General features: G+C 48.4%; 2 protein-coding genes across 3 annotated transcripts; one reads left to right on the top strand and one right to left on the bottom strand.

The window, feature by feature from the left end:
* Positions 1 to 1949: 1949 nt before the first annotated feature.
* LOC119096582 (actin-binding Rho-activating protein-like) lies at positions 1950 to 20882 on the bottom strand. Its single transcript, XM_037219485.1, has 5 exons — positions 20799 to 20882; positions 16589 to 16716; positions 11019 to 11142; positions 3150 to 3242; positions 1950 to 2165 (listed from the first exon to the last, which is right to left on the bottom strand). The coding sequence occupies exons 2-5, from the start codon at positions 16699 to 16701 to the stop codon at positions 2088 to 2090; spliced, it is 408 nt and encodes a 135-aa protein (XP_037075380.1). The 5' UTR covers positions 16702 to 16716; positions 20799 to 20882; the 3' UTR covers positions 1950 to 2087.
* LOC119096581 (5'-deoxynucleotidase HDDC2-like) lies at positions 7992 to 11012 on the top strand. 2 transcript variants are annotated; one of them, XM_037219483.1, is made up of 3 exons: positions 7992 to 8462; positions 9377 to 9484; positions 9957 to 11012. In XM_037219483.1, exons 1-3 carry the CDS (start codon positions 8388 to 8390, stop codon positions 10512 to 10514), a joined length of 741 nt encoding a protein of 246 aa, XP_037075378.1. In that variant the 5' UTR covers positions 7992 to 8387; the 3' UTR covers positions 10515 to 11012. The 2 variants fall into 2 exon arrangements, with proteins under 2 accessions (XP_037075378.1, XP_037075379.1); XM_037219484.1 differs by having other exon boundaries at positions 7993 to 8524.
* Positions 20883 to 24472: the final 3590 nt, after the last annotated feature.

Genomic DNA, 24472 nt, shown 5'->3' with positions numbered 1-24472 from the left:
TCACTGCTCCCGTATCGAGGTCGACATCAGGCGTTTGGTCTTGGTAGAAGGTGATGACGTACGTTCTGGGGTTCTCTCGCATGTTCTTACAACGAATGGAGTCCGAACTCGGATACAGGGGGCAGGATTGTATAATCTTTTATGGAGCGTGTGACCACATCCGTGATTTTTTTTCCGGTTTCGGGATTGGTTTCTGGGGCTGCCATCCGGCTGTAACAGAGCACCTTATATGCGGCGAAAATGAGTGTTACTCAGTGTTGACCCCATTCGTGCTGGGCCGGTCGGCCGGCGAATTGAACTTCCCAGGCCTGCCGGACCCTCGCCGGCGTGAGGGCTTCCCACAGCCGGCCAGAGCTGCGGAGGTGCTCGGCATTCCTGTATTCTGCAGAAGTCCGGCTTATGGCATGACGGCACTTGCAGAGATTGGCCATGTTGGGGGAAAACGGAGACATGGGATCCGGGCTTTTCTGAGCAGAGCCGCCATGCCCGCCATGTATGAAATCCTCATTCGGCAAAAGTGTGCAAAGCACACTGGTTTCTCCGATTTTTGCATTCGTTGAAGAAGTGCACCAGTTGGGTGTGCTTGACGAAATTTAATGGTTAAAACAATTGTGCACTGAATTAAGCGATGCTAAGCGCACGCCGCTGGTCCTCTGTGACTACATGGGTTCTGTGGGAACCCAGTTTGTTATGCGCAATGTTGAAGAAAGCATTCTACATTGTATGGCGTTTGGAACTGCGATAGCCATTCTGAAGCTCACTCGCTGTATTGCACAGCCCTAGCCTTCTTAAAACTTAAATTCTCCAATTTCTGAGCTCGATGGCTGCAACTTGTGCAGAATTTGTCATGCAAACTATTTTGTGCAGACTATTTCGTGCAGACATGCATGATGCCACAGAAATGTCACGGAAGTACTGCTATCTCAGTGGCCATGTGCTGCTCAAGGCCAGGGAGAAATGTTATTATTGATGTGTTACCATGGCTTAAAAAGGACTTGGTGTCAAGGCTGTCCTTCGCACAGATGCATTAAGTTGGCGATCATTACGTCAGCGTTTCACTGATCGTACAACCACAAATCAAACATCTTTGTTTTACTTCTCAAATTACGATAAAACACGGAGAACAGAATCTACAACCTAACATAGGTATGATTTGCCTTGTGAATGTAATCATTCATGAATAGCCATGCTCCAGTCGTTTTCCACCCACCCTGTTTTTCGTTTTCGTTTGACCCGGTGGTCACCCACCCATCCTTACATTGATGGTCTGCAGAATTAAATCTGACGAGCCAAGAACTTTCTTGACTAATCCTTGCAACAAACTATCTCTTTCCACGTCCCCAGTCTTTCCTTCCCTGCACCCTGCCAAACTCTGCCTTCCTTTTCCCTGCCTTTCCAATAATCGTGCAATATTTACCACTGCGACTGGAACGTTGGTAGCCAGCAGTGTGGGTGGATGTGCCGGTAAATCGCATCAAACAATAATACGATTGAGCCGGTATAATGTGTTGAGGAAGCACTCACTGCTGCTAGGAAGGCAGCAATCGTTTACCGCACTGATGAACGAAAAAACAGCTTCAGGAACGTAGGACTCAGGCTCGGAAAAATATCTGGCAAGATGGAAAGCGAAGTAAACATTCTGGAGAAAACTGCTTACCACCATGCCTCACAGTTGTGTAACATAACAAGCGATATGTAGACCATTTCTATCACGCCATTGATTGCTTGCTTCCAAAAGACCAGCTGCTAAACAGGAAAGTAACAACAAAGCGCCTGCATCTGTCAGTGCAACGCATGGCTCAAGCTGTATTTAAAAAACGAAAGGCTGCGGAATAGTTTGACAAGCAGGCAACAGTACATGACAAGCCTGAGCGCCTGGCGAGCTGCTGTAGGTCAGCACCGTCCAGATAAATGGCATCCCAAGCAGGCTGTGACCGCCCCCCCCCCCCCCCATCAGACAGATGGCCCTGTCATCAGATGGTGACCTTCCCAGGTGGCACAGATGACCCTCTGCCAGCAGACTGTGGCCGTGCCAGCTCAGACCGGTGACCTCCCGACCTCCGGCCGGGGCCTTTCCGAGTCGTCCTTCAGTTCAGCCCGGACAGCTCCTGGCGAAGCTTCTCAATCGGCTTCAGCAGCATGATCGGCTTGTCGTCGTCCCGCACCTGGAGCGCCGAGCGGGAGAGGTCAAAGTTCATGGCGCCTTAAGGGGGGGGGGGGGCGAAGGTCAGCACTGGAGCTTTCCACGCGTGAAGGGCGGCGTTGCTACGTCATTGAACAAAATGCTTCAAACAGCGCGCGGCTGTCCGTACGAATATACGAACTTCTCCGACGAGAGGGGTGCGTTAACCCAGCGACTGGCGGACCATGGACTAGTCATGCGGCGACGGGCAGGAGAAGAGGTCATCGTCGTTGTTGCGTAATGCGGGACGAGCGAACTGACTGAGACACAGTTCTGCGACCGGTCATTTGCCGGCCTCAACATTTATTTGACACGATCACAGACATGCCATTTCACGAGCGGTGTCCTGTATCCAAAGGTAAATGATTTTGAAACTGATATATGAAAAACGAAAGTCCAGCGCGTCAAAAAGGATTTTAAGTGATACGAAATTTGTAGAGAAAATGGCGGATGATCCCATGCAGTGAAATGAAGCAGCGCTTTCAGCTTGAGCCAAATGTGTCAAGGATGTTTTTTTTCTGGCCATGTCAAATAAAAACATGTAGCCATGTATCTGGTTGTAAGTACGTGTCCCCGATACAACATACTTCATTCAGTGTGGCGTTTGCATACGTACCGTGGATGCCCCACGCAGTGTTTGATGTAGGCAAGAAAGGTCCTCATCTAATGATTTCTCGGCATTATGAGCCCAGAGTTCTTATGCCGAGTTATTTACCTTGAATATACCGGGAGGTACTGTTTAAACAGCGTCATAGAGCAAGCTTGAGTTACATTGTCAGTACTCAATGGCTCAGGCCGTGCTCATGATTAAGAATATGATCAGGCTCGAGATCTTTCAGATCAAATGATCTCAGGTCGCGTCAGACTCGACTCGATCAGACTCACACCTTGAACTGTAAAGTGTTGCTAATAAAACAATGAGAAATGGTGAACATCATATGTGTCCTGAGTGGCAATGAGTAATTACCTGATAGAGCATTTCTCCCTCGAAATAAAGAAGGCCGTACTTCCTCGCCTTGGCCAGGAGACCGACCACTCGGTTGTTGATTACCGAATACACCTGGAAGTAGGGCAAATTATGTTATGAAACATTGCTAGTTGACGCCTCCAAATGTCACAAACACAAAGAAAAAATCGGTGACCGCTAAACGCAGCGGGGTTGTGGGTCCGATCGTGGAGCTCCTAGGAAAATGCAGTCCAAGGTAGCTTGAACGGAACACGGCAAATACAGCGGCATATGAATTTCACTTTTAATTAGTTGTTTGCCGTTGCATTTGCGGAGGCTGCTTTGCTTTGACTGTGGCTTCGCGTTGGGCTGGCGGGGGGGGGGGGGGGCTTAAAGACTTAATGACTTAAGACTTAATGATGGAAAAAGACTTAATGCTAAAAGCTAAAAGACTAAAAAGACTTAAGGGCTAAAAGACTTAATGATGGAAAGCAGGAGCCGGATGCTTATTGACAAGTGTTAAGATTAAATGTGGTGCTTCGCTAACTGCTCAGGCATACAGTATACTTGATATTATACTTCATTACACTTCTTGGACAGTTTACTTCAGGGTGCATTAACAGGGATGATTACTGAGAACGTTCCAGGAGACAACAAGCTTCCAGAAAGTATAATATCCGTTGACAAATGCAAGTGAACAACGTTTATTGTACACACACAATGAACTTAGCAAGCTTGCAGTTGCCCATTGCTAGACACAGGGAAAATCAAGTGGTACGTGATACCCGTGCTCGACAATTCTCAGCAACAGTGATGTATGAAAAGCCCCACTGCTGAGCCGAAATATGCCACAATCAGCTCCAACAAACGAATAGTTTGACATTTAACACGTGGTCGGGTGGCCGGCTGGATACTCTTCGCTCGGGTGAAGGTCAATTTGACCCCGCTGAGATCTCAGGAAATAAGAGAGCTAGAGACACCAAATTTACAGGATGTGTTGACCTGTACGTGAACTCACTTAGGTCAAGATTTCGGGTTCTTAAGTCATGACGTTCGGGTCAAATGACGTCAAACAAGGTCAAATTCCAGGTTGGTCTCCAAAGAGCCCCGCGAACCTACCTAACCGTTTCTAACCAAAAGGTCGAATGCTCATTTAAGGTCAGCGACCTTGTTTGGCCTTGTGATGGTCATGGTGGTCAAGATAATACAATGTTGCTCCTAGTTTTGCATTTGAAAAAGCGACAAAGACTACGCTAGGAATTATGTTCGAAAAACAAAATGTTGACCCGGGCCATTTTAGGTCAATGACCTATTTTAACGTTTAAGAAGTCCATGGAAGATATATAATGCCGTTCCTGCCATCAATAAACCCGAGATGAGCACCAGAAACTACCCATACAGCAAAGCCTAGAGTAATAAAGCAGGTTAGTTTTGACCTTGGTATGACCTTCATACCTGACCTTGACCTTCAATTTAATTTTCTCATTCAAATGTTGTGTTGCCTAAGAAAGCATCTCAGAGATGTATGGCTTCGTATTGCACTCCGTTGTTGCATCAGATTGAACAATTCCCTAGAAGTTGACTTCGCTGAAACCATGGCCTGACTTTGGCCTGCCACAGGTCAACGACCTTACCAGGTACATTCAACTTAATGATGTCGAACGATCTGCTATTCAGTTGTTTACAGCTATGCAAAATTTGGTGCGGCTATGCCGCGCCGTTCGGAAACTGTTCCGGAAAAACCCTGGGAAGGGTCAACTTGACCCCTCCCCACCCGAGTGCATGTTAAATGACTCTTCTGCTCGCTGCACACCTCACACTGGTGGTGAGGAAGAAAGGTCACAACACTTTCAAAGCCAGGCCTAGCCCTGAGCGACAGGTGACGTATTAGTTGAATAGACTGTGAGGCTAGGACCAGCCACCGCCCATGATACGGGGTGGTGACAGCTCAGTGTGGGGGCACTCACGGTCGCCGGATCGAGCACTGACGTTACGTTCTGACGTCACTAAAGTCACGGTAGGAGCGTCCATAGATTAAGGTGCGCAACTTTGGCCATTCTGGACCCCCTCTCCCTCCCCTTGGTTACGTGCTGGTTACGCTGGGCGACCCAGCCCTGCTGCCCCCTGGTTGCCCGTGCTAAGCGAAACGTCCCCAAAAAGTCTGTTTAGGCCTAAGTGAGCTGGAGTTGCCAAATAAATGACAGGCATGTTCTTTGTCTTGCGAGGAAACCAACTGCGTCTGTCTTTAAGGTGTTAGTTTTTTTGAAAAGTAGCATAATTTGCAGTCACACCCGCGTATAGCGTTATGTTATGCAAACATCTCATTCTCTCTTGTTACGCCTCCGTAACGCTCCATTCAAACTCGTCTCCCTGCCCACGTGTGGTATGATTTAGGCGCGGCCATGTAGACGCACACTTCTCGAGCGTTGCTTGACCCTTTCGAGACTAGGCAGCCTATAGCCACTTCAAGAGGAATACCGAATATTTTGCAGGGTCACCTAGACCATTTTGGACCGCACTCAGTAAGAAATAGATTCTCGTTTCCACGTGTCTTGGTGCGTTTTGGTATGTGATGCACAGCTTCAGATGCTCTGAAATTCTCTTCAGAAGTTATCAAGCTTTCGAGAACAGGGACCCCGAGCCAAGGAAGAGCAGATCTATGTGAAAAATCCCGGTTCAGGGCAATCATGTGCTCATCTGTGATTCTGGGGCACATTCGACTTCATAGTCGGCCAAAATTGTACTGGTTAAGAGTGGGGCTTCCTCTTCTGTAAGCCATTTGGACTCTGGGTCAGAGTAATTCATCTATTGTACCCAGAGTCAGTGTAGAGTTGTCTTCAATAACGATGTCTAGATGTGGTCTACGGTCTAAATACGGTCTAAATAATGGCGATGAGACGCGAAGCATATGGCTGATGCTGGTAATCGCATAAGCGGGGCGTTTACTGCCCCGTCCTGACCGACAATGGGCTCACTTGCTAATGACAATTGCACGGGTCTAAATGGTCAGCTTATACTTTGAACAGTACGAAAAATGATCTGTGCGAACAATGCATAATAATAAGAAGTTAAACTTCCCTATAGCCGGCTTTGTGAGTTGGGCATCATTTTCTCGAGTCAGAGGTAAAGCCGGGTTCATCAATCATGTCTATTGCTTGCTATAGAATCGCATCACAATTTGGTATGATAATGTACAATTAATCAACACGGGAAAGGCAGCTAGAGTGCACATTATCACACGATACGCGCAGTTTGGGGCCTCTAGAGGCAAAACGTGAGCCACATTGCGTCGGCGAACCGTTCATGATCGGATGGCCTATGGAAGGCGGTATCATCGAACTTCCACAAAATGTGTGTGAGTATTGCCAGTTACCACACATTTTCACATCATGCATTTAGTGGTCCAAAGACATTCTATGACCTCGGAGACCCTTGGGGCGAGGGCTGGCCTCCGAGCGGGAAGTGTAGGTGGCGCTGCCAGCTTTCCGAGAACGGTTTGAACTTCAGCGAGGGAGTGGTTTGTGCTTGGAATGTGAACTACGTGACACCTTGAAGCCCCCGTGCAGGTGGTGACACAGGAGATTGCTGATGTTCACATGGGACCTGCAGCTGTTGCAAGTCTGCAGCTAAGCAAAACGTTAAATATTGACCGGAGGGAATAAATCTGTTCTTTCCTACGCTGGTGCCCACGCGTTTCATTCTTAGCAGCAGCGGTGCATAATCCTTGCATGGTACATTCCATGCGCCTGCAGTGGGCAGGTTTTGGGATTAACGTCCGCATGGCTGCTCAGCGGGACTCGTTTTCCAGCTTGACTCGACAATGGAGGCCGGGTCAATGTGTCTACCGTCGCCAGCGGTGAGACGCCACCGTCAGCCGCGCGGAGGCCCCCAACATGTGCTGGAGGGATGGGCAAAGCCCAGAAGCGCGGGGCAAGATAAGACTCTCCACCTGGCGTGTCTCAGTCAATACAGCTGATCGGTATCGGCCCGGATTGCGCTTTCACGCGCCACGTCGGCACCAGCTGCGCTCCAACCACGAGGGTAGGAAGCCGCGCACCTATGCTTGGTTTCACCACGATCGGACCTTATGTGTGACCCCCTCCCCCGGCCCCCATCTCCCGTGTGCGCTAACGACCTGTGTACTATGCAGTCCCGCCGTCACCTCGACCTGGCCGACCCCTTGTGACCGCGTGGGTTCCGCTGGCGGGGGTGGCGTTTAGAGTCGGGCGGTAGCGCGACACTGGCTTTTGGCGGTGTTGTCTGATATGGGTTTGTTTGGTTTGGTTTGGTCCGGATTATCGGACCCTTTGCGGCCTGTTATGAGTATTTCAAGGCTATTGGATGAATGCCCGCAGATAACGGTGAGGTAAAGCCGCATGCACCTGGAAGTCTTCCGTCGAGACTTAGCCCCCACAGGCACCTCCATACATGGGATATGGGCTCGGTCCTCTGACCGGGTCCCCGTTAGCATGTATTTAAGCCTGCCCATGGCTGGCGCAGGCAGGCTGCCCCAGATAAACCGGGCGCCTCAAGGATGTACGACGAAGCAAGAGTAAGGAAAGAGAGTCGGATGTCGGTATGGACCATGTGCCGAGAAGTGCAGAGGCTGGGAAGATGGGATTACACAAGTCTATGGGTGTGATCAGGAGCGCACCCAAGATATTCTTAAATGTGGGACTTGGAACTCGTTAAGTATGCATCACGGCGATTTCTACCTTTCTGTCGGGGGCCAGTTATAGCAAAAAACAAAAAAGCCTGGTCAAAGGAGAGTGCCGGGCCCCCTGTCCTCTCCACTGGCTCCGTCCCTGGCCATGATAAAGGCATGCCAAGATGTGAAAACCGGCCCATATATTTTTTGCTTGCTTCGGACGTTGAGTCAGGTAGCTAAAAGTCATTAATTTTGTAGCTCCATATCCACAGCATGGCTCCCGGGTGATCTGCGGAGCTAGGCAAACCTGAGCAAAATTTGTGATTTAGGGTGTAAAATTCAACGATGGGGCGGAGCCGAAGTCACTGAGTGGACAGTGGGCACATCAACGCGAGTATTTATCTCACTGAGTGCACCAGTCAAGTATCAGTTACTGTGCGATGGATGGACATTTTTGGACACTTTTCGCCAAGATAAAAAGCACGGGGAGAGAAAATCAGTCGAATTATTCACCTTTCAGAAGCTTACCCGATCTGGAAGGAGTTTGATTGGTTTGGCACATGTATACACACGGTATCTGCCGCATGTGATACAAAGACAGCGCAGCACACATGTTTGGCCAACGTGGCCGGCGGCGCATTGGCCTTTGCATACGGCGTAGGTGTTGGTGTCGATATATTAACTACGTGGGTTAATGCATTTGTGCCCTACCTGCTGTGAGAGAAGTTTTGGTGTGAACTCTCTTTAGGTGGGCGACTTCATACTTGGTTGCGTCTTAACTAGCTTTATGCAAGGATGCTGGTGATAGTTGGTCAATGTAATATGAGATTGTGTTTCGATGTAACCAGCATAGATTTGAGATATTCATGGGTTGCATCGAATGACTTTTATGCATGTCCATATCGCACTGGTGTCTGATGTAGCTTGCATTATGTATGTGGACATGGTGACTTAACAAATTGTAGTTCTGAGCCAAAAAGTGATCACATAACTTGTAAATATTGTTTAATACGCAATCTGATATCCCATTGCATTCAATGAGTACTTGCTATTTTAGGCCTTGGAAACATGGTAGACCAGTTTTTTAAAACATTAGGGTTTCCTGGAACTTTGATTTTAAGTTGTTTGCATGCCTGGCTCTGGCTTGTGAGTACTTCTTAAGCATGCATACACCTTAACTTGAAACCTGTCAGTGAAAGTTTTCCATTCAAACTTGCACAGGTAGTTTTGCCTTAGGCCTCTGTACTGGCAAGACTGGAGCATTAAGTAACAGCAAAATGCTGGACCACTACCTTGCCAGGCCTGGGTTGGTCCTTATTGCCAGCTGCCAGCTAAGCATGTCACTTCAGTCAGGCCAAACAGTGTATCTGCTCTGGAACATGTACCTGGTGCTGCCAGATAAGTAGTTTGACAGCTTCCCCCAGACCATGGGAGGCAAGGACCATTGTGATGCAGTTGGAACTTGCAAATGTAGAGATTAAGCTTGTCAAGCATATCCACTTAGGCCATATGTTATGCTGCATGCTGAGTGAAGACATTAGTTGCAAAGTTGCCACATTAATGCAGCCAAAGCATCAATCTCCTATGTTCCTCCTCCCAGGCTCATTCAAGTGATACCTTTCAAAGATATAGTCAGGCAATGGCAGAACATGGTCAAGCAGAACAGAAGAAGCTGTTGGATTTCCTCAGAATTGTTGGAAAGCTCAAGGTACTGGCATTTGCATGTCGTGTTTACTCAGTCTGTGGGCTATGTATTGCCTTTCTCAAGAAGTGAGATCTATTGTAACAGCATGACAGCCTTGTGTGTGTTTTGAGGTCATTTGAACACATTTACCTTGTGTTTTCTGTTTTTTGTCAGCACAAAAGGTGGGTGTTTCATGAAGATTTATGTGAGTTTCTAATGATTGTGATGCTGACTAGCAAATTCAAGGAGTGATCAGTTTTTCTGGTATGACACTGATGCAGCTGGCTCCTGGTATTGCACTCATACCTGTAGTTTTCCATTGACATGTGGGAGAACATAGGGTATGATGCCAATTAGACCACACAAAATTTAGCATACTAATATGTAGTTGAGTCTGTGATTATTTGATGGTTACGAGGTAGACCCTAGTCTGCCAAAGTCTCTGTTAATGACAGCATTTACCGAGGACATTTAACACTGCTCTCGTTCTCGGCAGCACCTGAAGCGGACTGGCTGGGTGCGGCGCCAAGTGACTGAGCCGGAGACCGTGGCCGGACACATGTACCGCATGTCCGTCATGGCGCTGGTGGCGGCCGGCCGCGCCCAGGTGGACCAGGTACGCGCAGTCAAGATGGCGTTGGTGCACGACCTGGCCGAGGCCCTGGTCGGCGACCTGACGCCCCACTGCGGCGTCTCCGCCGACGACAAGCACGCGCGCGAGCTCGCCGCGCTCGAGGGCATAGTGGCGCATGTCGACGAGGCGGCCGCGTGCGAGATCATGGCGCTCTTCCTCGAGTACGAGGCGCACGCGACGCGCGAGGCGTGCTTCGTCCACGACCTGGACAAGCTGGACATGGTACTGCAGGCGGACGAGTACGAGGCGGCGCAGGGCTGCGACCTGCAGGAGTTCTTCGACTCTACAAGGGACGTGTTCCGCACGGATGATATGCGCGCATTGAACGCCGAGTTGCGCCGCCAGCGGGAGCAGCGGCGCGCCGGCGACGGTGGCGCGGCCGGGGAGCCGGCGGCCGCGCCGGGAACCGGCAGCGACTGAACGTCTGTGCGATGAAGCACTGTTTGTAGCGAGGTTTTACGAATGGGTGTTATGACCTGGGAGGCGCGAAGGGACTTGAATAACCTCGGTTGTTTACGTGACAAGTGTGCTGAAAAGGTCGACGCGTGGAGCGCTGCCAAGGCGTCTGATTTTTGTGCTGCTTTGGCGAGGTAAGGCTGCCGAGGCGATACGCAGCTCATGTTCCTTGTTTCAACCGCACCATTCACGCGTGCTTAACTGCCTGGAACGAAGTGTGTGCTTGAAGCGGTCAGTCCTGACTCAATGGGGCGATGCATGACCTGCGGAAAGTATGTTGATGGGGCTTGAGCCGATAGGTTGTTTCGCTCTCGTGCTATCTGATCTGGACGAGATTCTTATTTCCGTTGGCCAGTTGCACACGTCGGTGACGAAACGACAGTCAAGGTGGATGTGCTGTACATTTATAGTTGCCTGGGCCCGACGTGCGCTCTGGATGTCCGTCACCCTCAATGTTGGTTCCCTCACCTTGAAGAGGATGCCGAAGGGGATGGCGACGGTGCCGTCGGAGTACTTGAAGCCCTCGTCGTAGATCATATTGCACAGCTCGAGGAGCTCTGTGTGGGCGTGCTTCACACCGAATAGGCCCTTCCTGTGGAGCAGATGTCGCTGTGTGCAGTATAGGTGGCAGGACGTGCTCAATTGCACGTCTTGGCCTGCTGTCGCGGTAATTGTCCTCAGCGGTGCATTGTAATGGATCACTAGCCTCTGTTCCGCCGTGCTGTATCAAACAAGTATGTGCGAAAACCGTTTTTGTTGTTGAAAAGTCAGCTTTCTATTCACCAGACATTTAGCGTGGTGCAATGCCAATTCAGCGGTGACATTCACTTTTCTATCGCGCTATGCTTTGTAGCAGGATATGCTGTAGAAGTCAGTCAGTCGCGCGATGATCATAATGACTTCTAGCAGCCGCTGTCGGCCAGCTTGAGTGACCCATGCACAAGTGCATCAGTTATGACGTTGTCAACCAAGAAAAGTAAACATGTGCGATGTCTTGATCGATGAGGTTAAACATAGCTTTAAGATTGGATGTCTCCAATCTTTCTGGCGCGGTTTGCTCAGGGCGAGCAAAATGAAGGTTTGACATTTTTCCCAGACACTCTGAGAGATCTGACAATTTAGCTCACAATATGTTGAAAATGCTTTGCATAGTGAACCGATATTGCCCGAATCAGATATCCCAAGGTAAAATGCACTCAAATTTGCGCACAATTCTTGGTATATTTCTAGGGAGATGGCACGGGGTTGTGCGTACCTCGTGGTTAGTTTTCCGTGTGGTCCGGCTACGCCCGTATTCTACGTCTTTAGATTCTTGCTTGTTTGAATATGACAAAACAAGCAATCAAACTAGCCGTGGTGCGCGTTGGACAGACTCTGTCCCAATGCATGCTGAGTCCCATCCAACGTCCTCCTTGGTCCGCTGGATCAGTTCATATCGGTAATTTGCACCTAGGTATGTGGTTCTCATACGCTGTCTGTTTTTTTTTCTGAGGAAACTGAATGTATGAGCGGATGATTTTGCACTGAATCAGCCAAGCTTAAAACCTTAAGGCAAGTGACCGATAAGTTTTAACTTCTCATAATGTTGATGAAGATACAAAATGCATCAATTATCTCGCCCGTTGCAAAAGTCAACCAAGGCAAAAAAGCGTAGCATGCTTCTATGCATTCCTACAAAACTAAAAGCACGAGCCAGAACGCCTGATGCGTGTGGTCGGTGGTGCATAAGATCGTTGATGGTAAGGATCACATCCGTTCAAGTCTTGAAACCCACGCAGAATAACGCTAGCAGTTGGAAACGTATGATTGCGTTGTCATTGTTTTGCATGAGGATAACAGAGACAAGACCATCCAAGATATTCAAGCATGTCAAAGTGTTAAAGACGGTTATAGCACGCGTTCGGTGTGGCTTAACGGCTCGCGCAACCACTATGGCAGCGAATATCCACGGTGGCAACCTGGTTTTGATTGTGATTCAAGCAATGATCAGGCATTGGTCGTGGTAATAGTTACAGTGTAGTTTATGTTCGTGTTTCGCCAGGCCTAATGGTACATAACGAAGACTCCATGACAACCCACCAAGGTATTATACCTTCATGTCTTCAAAAACCCTAAAATGAAATCGTGTGGTAGTCTTAGGCTTTAAAGACGTTTTGTATCAATCAAATACGTTTCCGAGTAACTGCTATCTAGTTATAGCATCAGAAATTTTAGAGCGGTCAGGCTGCGGGCCTATCTTTGCCGGATCGTGACGAGCATCCCACTGATCCGGATTGGCAGACTTGCACCAGGCTATAGAAACTGCTTACATATCGGTAAACTCGCCATGATGCGTGGAAACTTTTCCAAATTCAAATTTTTAGCCTGCCTACTTTTTGACCTCTTGACTTCTTTCGTCACCTATCGTGACATTGGGCATGTCAAAAGTTGTGCGTATGGCTTTCGTTCAATCAACTTTGGTACATCATATGGCGACAGAAGAAATAAAAATGGGCTCGTCATATAAATGCTCTTTGAGCGTCCGAAATTTACGTGGGTGACGCTGGGAAAAGTAATTCCGAATATTTTTTGAGACGGAGGAGATATCGGGAATGCCACAATGTTTGCAATGCAAGATCGAATTGAAGGTAATGTAAGCAATGAAATGCATATGAATGCGTGATTTTTTAAATTGCGTCCGTTATCACCATCAGAGTACGATACACACAATAAAACCAACTGATTACTTCATGCTTACTTTACAGTGAGTCGAATTACATGCTCTACTTCTGTAGACCTCAAAAACGAGGTCAAGTTCGGTCTGCCATGCTGCCACTGTCGCTGCTAGATTTCTGAGCGTACAAAACAGAGGTTACCGTGACGCATGCGGTTCTAAATTGACGCATACCAAGCTTAGGATCGTAGAGCCCTTGATCTAATCAGTAATGAATTTCATACAGGGCAGTGTAACTTAATATTATAATCACCCACTGTGTCAATTAAGTGTCAGTTCGAGGGAGGCAAAAGCGTCCTTTTGACAATCACCTTAACTGAATATGCTTCAATGGCTGTTAGACAAACCCGTCGGCAGCAAATAATTCATGTTCGGGTCTAAGCATTAGATGAAGACTCGGCCACCGCCTCCCTCTCTCTGACGTAGAGTTATCCCATTTCACTTTGATGGGCTTTGACCTACCGTTCCTGGTACTTTCCCTGGTAGTTTCCAGACTGGAGCGCTTAGAACTGTTTTGATTCCTTTACCGTGACTGCCCCGACGAACTGATTACTAAGCTCACTTCTTGCCTCAGTTACCTTTCCCTACGGAACAGTGCAAAATTGATAACGCTCAAGAGGTATTTTTTAAAGGAGCAAGGCATCGCCTTTGACGTCAGGATTTGGTGGTAGAGCGGCCGCTTTAAACACATCTGATGCGTGGGGCGGTGTGCTGGGCCACTGATGCCATCGCGATGTGGCGAAAAATGTGCCAGTAAAGTCCTTACGTGGTGTCCTGGATCTCAAACAGATCAACGGATGTCTCTTATCGCCTCTCCAGCCGCGCGAGCCGATGGCGTAGTCAAATGATAACGTATTGAGCAGGAGCACATTCACTTGACAGAGAAATCGTGCTGTCTACAGCAGTCTTTTCCACTTAAAAGTATATCAGTAGTTATAAGTGAGCTTTCAGCTTTTAGTTATAAGTGAGATTTCATCATATCCGATGCTTGCCTCAATGTTTTCAAATGTAAAGATTCCCTTTGTTTTTTTTGATTCCCTTAAAGGAATTTTTGAATTCCTTTAAGGGAATTCAAAAATTCCTTTAAGGGAAGGAATTCCTTTAAGGGAAGAAATTCCAATTGAATTCCTTTAAGGGAAGGAATTCCCTTAAAGGAATTTTTGATTCCCTTAAAGATTCCCTTTGAATGTAAAGAGTGTTCCACCTACGGAACAAATTAAAAAAATATGACCTGGTCAACTCTCAAGATTCATCATCAAAATAAATAGCACCGCGGAGCGCAACTAAATGACTAATAGGACATAATGCGCAAGTTAACTTATTTATTTTTTAGTACGAATTACGTGGTCAACATTTCAGACCAGGACTGGTATTTTGTATTACCATGAATGCAAGAGCGAGTTAAGGATGTAATGATAATAATGGTCAGAGCGAGTTGTGAATGAGTTCAATATTAGGTAAGGTGATGTGCTCAGCATGAAAATATTTTGAGGCGAAGTGTGGCCAAATGTCTCGTTTTAGATTCGATGATACTTATTTTCACCATGATTGCAGTGGTGGGCATGTGTTACATGTGAGTGTTGATTAGGTACGAATTTTGCCAGCAGATATGAACGTTTGTAATCATCACAGTGCGCAGCGCAAGCATTTAGCGAGCAGCGCATTCGTGAAACATTTGCGTCGCTAAACCAGCTAATTTGCCGCTGGTGTACACCTGCCATGTAAACGACACCTTCACGACGCAAGCATCCACGTAAACAATGCTTCCCAAAGTCAAAGTGCCCTCCCAACAGAGCCACTATACAAAACGTCATAGCGGAGAAATCAAGGCCATAGCGCAACGTTTCGTCGAATCAGCGTTAGAATGGTTTCATATCTGTACATATGTTTCCCTCAACAGAGGGTTCAAGCTCTAATATCACTTCTTGCAATTGGGTTTTGGCTCTTGGTGTGCTAAGGATGTCACATAACACACAGGCTGAAAAAGTCAAGGAAATAAGAGTTTTTACTTTCATACTGATGAGGAAATTTCTTGAGATTTCCAATGTCCAATCTTTCCAAATCCCAAAGTCCATCGATCTAATTTCCAAAGTCCAATGAGATTTCTCTTGTCGCCATAGTTACTTTAAATAAAAATTATGGGCTGTTTGACCGGCTCTCGAGAAAACTGGTATCATCGATCAAATCGGACCCTTCTGAGCTGGCTATGCCTGAAAGGTGCAAAAAAGGTGTGACACGTCCTTTAATGCTCCACAGAGCAAAGCTGACTGAGATGACAAACGAGCTCAGCGGTCGGTTCTCCATATAGTTCTCATTCATGGGTTCTCAGTAAAGAATACAAAGCAGTTCCACAGATTATCGCCAGGAACCTAAGAGCTACACCCGTCCGTGAACTGGCCACTGACTATGGACGGGAGGTCAAAGTTTCATCAAAGCGGAGCAGGATGATCCCACGCCAGAGATCGGCGGTGATCTAGTCTTCACTTAGACACAAACATGAGCGATGTGTGGGGCCGAGGGGGCTGAAACACATCACCAGTCTTCATAGTCCGTTTGTTTAGAGCACGCCGCATTGACACAGTGGGTGGCTGTAATATTGAGTTACACCGCCTTGCGCCCAATCAGGTACTGTTTAATACAGAGCCTCAGCTATCCGAAGTTTTATTATAAGCAGGTTTTAGCAGCACGTGCGCCATGGTGGCCTAGTGTTTTGCATGATCAGAAATACATTAATAATCATGGGACAAATATGCCAAACTCTGAACTGCATTTTGCCTAACCCAACAAGTCATATCATTCTAAAGAGATGGATAACAATGCCTGACTCAGCTGTAGGTTAATCATGAAGCGATCAGTTGGTTCAAAGGTTTCATTTACTACCGCGCTTCTGTTGTGATTACAGAGCGAATTACAAAGGTAAAGCATTTTTAAGCAGTTACGCAAACATGTCTCTGACCTTGGACCATAAACGTTGTTTCTTTGTTATTTCGGAATTCTTGTGATCGAAAAAATTGTACAATATTGCTGTTTTAGACATATATATATATATATATATATATATATATATATATATATATATATATATATATATATATATAGAGCGGTATGAATCATTTTGCTGCAAATTATGTAGCACCAACGACGGGTCTATAAGGTGATCTCTCGAAAATGCCCCAGGTCATAACTCGTTGACTGTTGTTGAGAGAGGTACATGAACATCTGTTTTTAGGGCCTTATAATTTCCTATGAGAGCATTTTCAGATTGAGTTCTCGAAAACTATGTGGTATAAATTTGATTTGTTGTTGTGGAATATATCAGGCTTACTTCTCTTTCTTCTCCCCGGCAGGCATGGGCACGACATCGGCCGGTTGCTCCTTCGCCATTTTCTTCAGCCCCTCCACGGCTTTCTCAAACTGCTGGACGGACACGGGCGCCATCTTCGGCTGCAATTGCTGCGGACGACAGCAGCGCGTCATCGTTCAGGTATGTCGAGGACGCTGCAGTGTTACGCCATGAGCTTCAGCGTGATGGTTTTACAGGCGTTTCTTAACAAAAAATAGTGATGCAACTTTTTCCTGACAACAACGTCGAACGAAAGCGCTCGTCAAATACTGATATGTACCTTTAGTTGTATTCTGCATAGACATTGAGAACCTCCTGAACGTAGATTGCAGACCGAAATGATGGCCCAAAATTTGCATTAACATGGCTAACCCATGTTCGTTTACTCATGTTTTGTGTTCAGTCAGAATCGATTTCTCAGAAAAAAACTATGTAGCATGTTTTGAACGTGCGCGCAAATCTTAACAACAGCTTAACAGCTTAACAAATCTTAACATCGACACCCGGCGTTGCTGTCTCCTTAGGCCGCGCGACGTCAGGCCCCGTGGCTGACTCAAAGCGGTGGCGAACGGGCAGACGAACAAAAAGATAACGCGTCTGAAAGGAGTGCCTTTGAACGCTTGGAAACAACAGTTCGTACGCTTAGAAAGTAGTTCGGACGTGCATTTCATTTGTGCGATTTTGACGTTGATGACAAGGGCGGATTAGCCTCCATAGTACCGTGAGGTGGTGCTGGAATCTGGTGGTGGAACTGGGATGATTCAAGGTAAACTTTCTGTGTTTCGTGTTGCCGCAACTGCTAATTGTAAAATGGATAGCCAGCGGTAAGGTGAGAAACAATAAGCGAAATCATGTCAACCGGCTGTTGAGCTTCGGTATTTGAAGCTGAGTAGGATTGTAAGCACTCATGTGCTTTAATGCTTGGGACTGTTTACAAATTCATTGAGATGTCTGATTTTCATTACAGCCGTACTCAGAAGCCTGGTATACTGTATGGCACACCAGATGCTGAGCGAAGCGGAGCAGAGGCCGGCACTCCTGGTTGGAACATACTGGGGCCGATATCCGACGGATCGGACGCTGCGTCATGAACCTGGCATGAATTCCTGGCGTCCGGGGGCCGACAGGTTTCGTCATCGTTGGCAGTGCCTTGGTTTTGGATCATGATCAGGTGGCATCGGTGAAAAGGCTTCATTTTTCGTTGATTATTATTTCTTCTGGTGTAGCCAGTGGCTAGAGCAGAACTGAACTCCCACTATGGGCGATTCCCCCACCCCCCCCCCCTCAACGCATCACAGAAATTCTTCACCACTCGTGTCCCCCGATGACCGGTGTTGCCTGTGCCATGGTTGAATTTAGCTTAGTTGTGATAGTGCACTTATTCACTTAATTCGGCTGTTGTCAGGTAATGCAGTAGAGTTAGGGAGTGGGATCATCAAGGCGAACGCATAATCAGCGATAGCAAGTGGGAGTTCACAACGGCCCGCTTAGTGTTTACGATGTACCTTTGGGTGTGTGGATCTTGGCATTAACGTGCTTGTTGGGACATCAAGCTTCCAAATAGACTTGGCACACCAGCTGATCGGCTGAAATCAGAGGAATACCCCAAAAACCGGGATGTTCCACTTTGTGGCAACCGCGGCTTATTGAGCTATAAGCTGGGCCAGAGCTGGCTCTATTGACGAACCAAACGGTATGTGTGCGTGTATGTGTGTGTGTGTGAAATTCCTGGCTTTCAATGTATCGAGGAGTCCTGGGTGAACGCCGTTAAAGCAACAATTGAAATATATGAAACCTACAGCATTGCAAAGGTATCTGGTCATGCTTGCTATTGTGCAATGAGGTTTCCAGTGCGTTATCTGCCTTTTAAGTGCTTCATTTGAAATTTGAAAGCTGTTTCTTCAATGCTACGAGCATAACTTTTTCGGCGTGCCTGCTTCAATGTTAAATAAAGCATGCATGATAAAATCTGACACCACTCGCTTGAAAACCTCGCTGCTGTTTGAAGTCCTAACTTACCAGCATTCAGAGGCCCAACTACACGAGACGCACCGTCTTACATGTACTACATAATCGCATCTGAGCCGTCACTTATGTATAAAACATTGCTATTTTTGTTGATATACTTTCAGTTCATTTAGATATAATATTCATTATATTTCGTTTAGCTTAAATATATATATATATATATATATATATATATATATAAGCTTAAGGAAGCCGTCATGTTAAAAAAGCAATCACATGAATCCATGACTAGCCGAATACAATACAATTTGTTCCCGTTTTCAGAACAGATCTTTTAGTTAGGGGTCTTTGATCTCTCGGCAGAATACTAGTGTCTCAAGCAGAAGACGATTAGGCTTTCAGTGGCCGAAGAAGATTCCCCATTATCTTTGCCCCTATGCATTTTGTTTTTCCTTCCTTACTCGAATCGAATTACGTATATACACGAAAGCATGTGTTAGTGCATCTTGTATCTGGTTGATCAGTGCAGTTGTGGATTATTTCAACGTTCGTGCCTTAATTTAATTGGTTTACTCGTTCGTTGCCGCACATATGCTTAAGTCGACCATACTTCGCACACGGTGTGCTTCATTGTGCCTCATTTCTGCAACGGAAACAATGCTTAAACACATACCATATGCAATCGTTCTACCGTGCGGTGCTTGCTTCATATCTGCTCGGTTTACGCACACGCACGTTCTGGAAAATGGAGCATCGCTCATTGGTTTTACGTGGAGATTGTCAAGTCAAAAATTGTCTGATAACTTTGCCTGCTTTTATTATCGAAAGAGATGGAAGAGTAACGTCCTCCGAGTGATGTCGATTGCTCCCTTCAGAGCGTGCTAGCCTTCTTTTCGTGCCGTGGTGTGCGCCCTATGAACGGCAGATTACGCTTGGGTAGCCCTATGGACGGCAGATTACGCTTGGGTAGCCTTTGCCCGCCATCCTAAGTTGGAGCGATGAAAGGAAGCATCAGTCATGCTTTCACTGCTCCACATGCTGTTCTAGAATGCCTCGTGGACGTACGTTGGGGTCTCGTGTACGGTGTGCGTGCCATTGTGTGGTTGTTCGAATACAAAACAAGTAGAAATGCAAACGTTTCGGATGTTCGAGAATCAATAAAATGTGATCACACTGAAAAAATGGGGTCTCGTGTCCCTGTACTCCCCACTGATAGATCGTTTGCCACCACCCACCAGCTACTGCGGGCCGGCCGCCAGAAATAGCTCCGGTTCCGGTACGCGACACGCTGATTGGCTACTCCACGTATCCTCGTCATCGTCGGACGCTGCTGCACGCACGCGCCTGGCAGTGTCTTCAGCGAGCCGGCGGGCCCCTCTGATTGTCGGAACTCAGTTCAAGTTACGCACTGCCCTTCATCACAGATGGCCATTTCGGCGAGCCTAATCGCAGCTGACCAAGGGCATATGTAAGACGCTTATATGGTGGGGGGGGGGGGGGGGTGTATCTGCGCTTTTCAGCTTGTGCATATCATTTGGCACGCCCTGTGGAAAATTTTTGTCCCATGCGTACCGCGCTTTTGCCATCAAACTTTGGGATTAAACTATGTCCATCAGGCATTGTGCTCCCCTCGCAGGACAATCCTGCATACGCCCTAGCCACTGGTCTTTTCAAACGTTGTGTCACATGTCTGGCTGCTGACTTTGTTTGACTTAAGGCAAAGCGTGGCACTTCTTACCGCCTTCGCGCCATACCAGCTTCAAGGAGTATGACTTATGTTTGTCGCGCTCCCTTGCCCCATTTGTTTGCCTCATTTTTTCACTTGCCCACTTGCCCCATTCGTAAGATTTTCAATAATAACGGCACCCTCACCTCGGTGCCATTAACGGGGATTTGCGGTTCTCACATCTGCGTTGCCCTGGTGATGCGGATGATGACGCTTATTTGTCTGTCAACGATCAGTGTGTTAACCGATATCAACTTTCCCGGCACGAAATGTAAAGCCGTACTGAAAGCTGCAGAACTGTGACGTTCCGCCGCTGTCCGGTATCTGTCAGAAACGGAGACCACCACATGCATGCACCCGTCCCCCACAGTAAGAGCCCGATGTGGTCGCCACTGCCCTGTCCCTGCCCGGGCGGCACTGATGCTGTCAGGCGCGAGTCCCGCTCAGTCCCGCCTGAGGTCCCCGCCACCCCCGGCCTGACTCGTCCATGTGTCTCACCTGTTGGGTGACTCCGGGGCGCTCACGGGGCTGGCGGCACACGCAGTGAGCGTTCCAGCTCCAGCCCGCCTCCAGCCACGCCTCTCTGACTCAAACAGCACCTGCCGCTATTAATAGCGCGGGTGGGCGGGCGCTGGCCGGGGTGCCGGGGTCAGCCCCGGCTCTGGCCTGGGTGGGAGGATGCTGTATGTTCCGAGGGCCATCCAGTAGCGAAGCGTCACCGGGTTCAGCTCCCCTTCTCGCCGGTACTCGCCCTACCTGGGTGGTTCGTCGCCGGGGTCAGCTCCCGTTCTCGCCGGTACTCGCCCTACCTGGGTGACTCATCATCACCGGGGTCAGCTCCCGTTCTCGCCGGTACTCGCCCTACCAGGGTGCCTCGTCGCCGGGGTCAGCTCCCGTTCTCGCCGGTACTCGCCCTACCTGGGTGGCTCGTGGCCGGGGTCAGCTCCCGTTCTCGCCGGTACTCGCCCTACCTGGGTGGTTCGTCGCCGGGGTCAGCTCCCGTTCTCGACGATAACCGCAGGTCTTTGACTAACGCCTGGTTTACCCTTCGTGTGCTGTTGCATTGGTAAAATGAGGGTGGCCGTGAGGGCTAAAAGGAGAAAAAGTATGAACTTCTACTGACGTTTACATAGCACATATGGCATATTTATTAGCATGTTATTATATTTGCATATTATATTATGTGGCATATTACGTAGCATGTTACATAGCATAGCACATATATCCTTTACAGGTATTTGGTGGTAAACGCCAGTGCTGTCAAACAAACCTGAATTCGCTATGCTCATAATAATTTCTTCGGTCATTTCATATTTCGAATATGACATTGATGCGTAAGACACACTGCAGAAAGCAGAAACTCCACGCTAATCGCCCTTTTCCTCTGTAGAAGAAAACAAAACGGTGGCCACTAACAACCCACCCATATGACCATCACTGCACGCCGTTGGGACGACTCCCACGCACCCGCCCAGGAGGGGGCTACGCGCTATGGTAGACGGGCGCACGGTCCGCTGGCGCCACTCCTCGAGCCACACCCGCCCCAGCCCGGCCTGGCTAAACGAAACGCATAGTTTTGACGATAACTGAACATGTCGGACGCTGTCATCTGCGTGGTGCCACTTAAATGTTTTGCGCAAAAGTAATTTTGCTTATCTCTTTTCACTGGCGGCATACTTCGAGCTATCGCAAACGCTTTCGATTCCATCGGTGAACGCATCATCCGCGCGCCTAGTGCAGCCCGCAAGGCCTCCGAGTGTTGATGAAAAGAGCCGCGCGATATCTAGGTTGCGTCGCAGCTCGGCTGATGCTCGCCCCGGTGATTAGCTGGGCGTCTGCCGGATCAAAGGGGCCGACCGCGCCGCGAATCAGATCTGCGGTACTGCTAAACACTGATTGCAAGTCTGGAGTTTATTCGCGCGGGCTCTGGATCGTCCTTCGGTGATAACGCACGATTAGCGACATCATCTTGAGTGATTTTCTTATGTCACATTTCGTGGGGGAAGATGTCCTGCGGGAACGTTGTCTGATACTAAGAAAACCATTCCATCAGCATTCGCTAAGAAGAACAGTTCATCAAAGTCGTGGGCGATCTCCACGCCAAATTTTGCCCGTTCACTTTGCTGTGTACACAATGTTAGTGCTTCCATTGCTTATTTCGTCGCACAAAACCTTTTCCGCTCCGCTCTCTGATTCAGTTCGTGTTCTTCGGTTTCGTGCAAGGCAACTCATGGAGCTTAACGTGGGGCCTGCATGAGGCCGTGAGGCGTAAACAACGCTGGGTACCTGCTGGAGTAGCATTTCATCGCTCGTTTCGTCCGACCACGGTCTGGCGGACGGTTCGAGTACCGCGCTGTGCGACTTCATCGGGTCAGCAGTGGGCTACGTGACACTAGATAGTTTTGCTCTTTATCCCAAGAGCAGGATGAGCATTGCCCATGGAAGCACACTGCGCAGTGAGTGTGGACTGATGGCTTGCAGACCTGAGACGTCAGCCATTCCGAGCAGGTGTCGCTGTCTCCCTTCGCGTGAGACGATATAGATGACGCCACGCTAGCTGTCGGCAAAGCGCGTCAGCGTCTGTCGGGGATGTCTTGAGTCAACAGTTTGAGGCTTTGTCTCACCAGTCGAAGGGAGGAGTGAGTGGTGGACGAACGCAACCCCAAGGCGCATCCTTCAGATTTGACCTGAGTCGTACTGGTAGGCGAGGGACCGACCACGACAGTGTGGTAGTTGGTGGGGAGTTAGCCAGAGACTGGGCAGCCTGCACCCCCGAACTTCATAAGATACTGCGTCCCACGGGTCCAATACGCCATGATTTGAGAAACAAGTCGACGTTTGAACATGTCAGACCTCACCTTGAACAGCCGTACATCCACCGAATCTGCGCAACAGATGCGACGAAGGTCAGCTGTTGAGGCAGCTACGGCCGTCCGCAAACCTAGCTCACCGCGCGCCAACAGTAGTGTAGTTCAGCTGATGGTGGCGCTTGCTCTCGTCAGATACAGCAAACTACAGGTTCGCCAGCGAGGCTTCGGTGTCTCCACACAGTCAGCCTGTGTGTGACAGATGATACGACAGGGCTGTTGTTCTATATTGGTGGCTGTCGTCTGAGCACCATGACCGTGTTCGCGTGGTCGCTGTTCTTTGCTGCCGTGGTTGATGGTGGGGTTGAGCTGTCACGAAATTCGATTCTGGGTAGAACTTTGGCGGGTGGGGAAGGATAATGTTTTACACCCGTTGCTGTCGAAATGTCCACCTTTTGGATAAATCGCAGAGGCGAAAGGTCACTGGTTCGGAGCTGTTTACTATTGCAAATTGAAGTTCAAAGCGTTCCGCGTCACCAGGCTTTCTGTGCTCCAACAAAACGTCATAAATTTTGAGATGTAACCAAGTCGACTTTCGTAGCTGTGGGAAATGCGAACGGTATCCTAGCACGTTGTTTTGGCATACAATTACATACGTAGCTTTCCCTTTCAGTGAACCTCTACCTAACTCTAACAACAATTTGTGCCCGAACTGCGCAGGTTACCTCCGGAAAACATGGCGCCTGTAACGATAGCGTGCATTGCTGTCGGGACGGTTAAGAAAAACGACCTACATGAATACGCTCCAGATTTCATTTAAAAAAAGAGACGGCGTTCTCTTTGTTTTGCATCACGGTATGGGCCCGCGAAAAGACTGTTGTGCAGCCTCGCCCGATGCAGAGGACTGCCTGCATGCGTCTGCTGCGACCCCGGCCGAGGAGGACTTCCTGACATTATCAGGCTCGTGGCTTGCCTTCCGGTGCGGTCGACGGAGCACAGCATCAACATATCCACATCCTCCCGCAGTGCATTGATTCGTGCTTCGTAGCATCTTTGGGCTGATCATGTGTTACATAGCGCCGTGAGAGGCGTGAACGTGCTCAGTGTCGAAGCTTGGTTACGTGCTGACTTACGTGTTAATGGAATAGAGAAAGCGTGACACCTTTCGCGACTCGTTGTCGTTCAATACACAGTAGTAATGAAAGTTTTGCCACCGCCGTTTCGCTTTTGCAATCACCAAGAGTGGAAATGTTCGCTGTTAGCGCCCGGAGATTTTTCCGGAATGACTTCCGAACGGTGCGGCGTGGTCACCCCACATGTTGCGTGGCTGTAGGTAATTGAATAGTGGATCGTTTGGCATAGAAT

The sequence above is a fragment of the Pollicipes pollicipes genome, unplaced genomic scaffold, assembly GCF_011947565.3.
Source record: "Pollicipes pollicipes isolate AB1234 unplaced genomic scaffold, Ppol_2.1 Scaffold_4295;HRSCAF=5057_pilon_pilon_pilon, whole genome shotgun sequence".
NCBI lineage: Eukaryota > Metazoa > Arthropoda > Thecostraca > Pollicipedomorpha > Pollicipedidae > Pollicipes > Pollicipes pollicipes.
Note: the sequence above shows the minus strand (reverse complement) of the source record. Positions and strands in the feature narration are given on the sequence as shown.

Bases quoted from the DNA above. Each gene is read 5' to 3' on its own strand.
- LOC119096581 (XM_037219483.1), top strand. From the start codon at position 8,388: ATGTTTGGCCAACGTGGCCGGCGGCGCATTGGCCTTTGCATACGGCGT. The intron at 8,463-9,376 runs GTGGGTTAATGC...TCCTCCTCCCAG, and splicing joins GGTGTCGATATATTAACTAC to GCTCATTCAAGTGATACCTT. The intron at 9,485-9,956 runs GTACTGGCATTT...CGTTCTCGGCAG, and splicing joins GAATTGTTGGAAAGCTCAAG to CACCTGAAGCGGACTGGCTG.
- LOC119096582 (XM_037219485.1), bottom strand. From the start codon at position 16,701: ATGGCGCCCGTGTCCGTCCAGCAGTTTGAGAAAGCCGTGGAGGGGCTG. The intron at 3,243-11,018 runs GTGAGGGAACCA...CCCTACTTCCAG, and splicing joins CCTTCGGCATCCTCTTCAAG to GTGTATTCGGTAATCAACAA. The intron at 2,166-3,149 runs GTAATTACTCAT...TCGGCGCTCCAG, and splicing joins AGGGAGAAATGCTCTATCAG to GTGCGGGACGACGACAAGCC.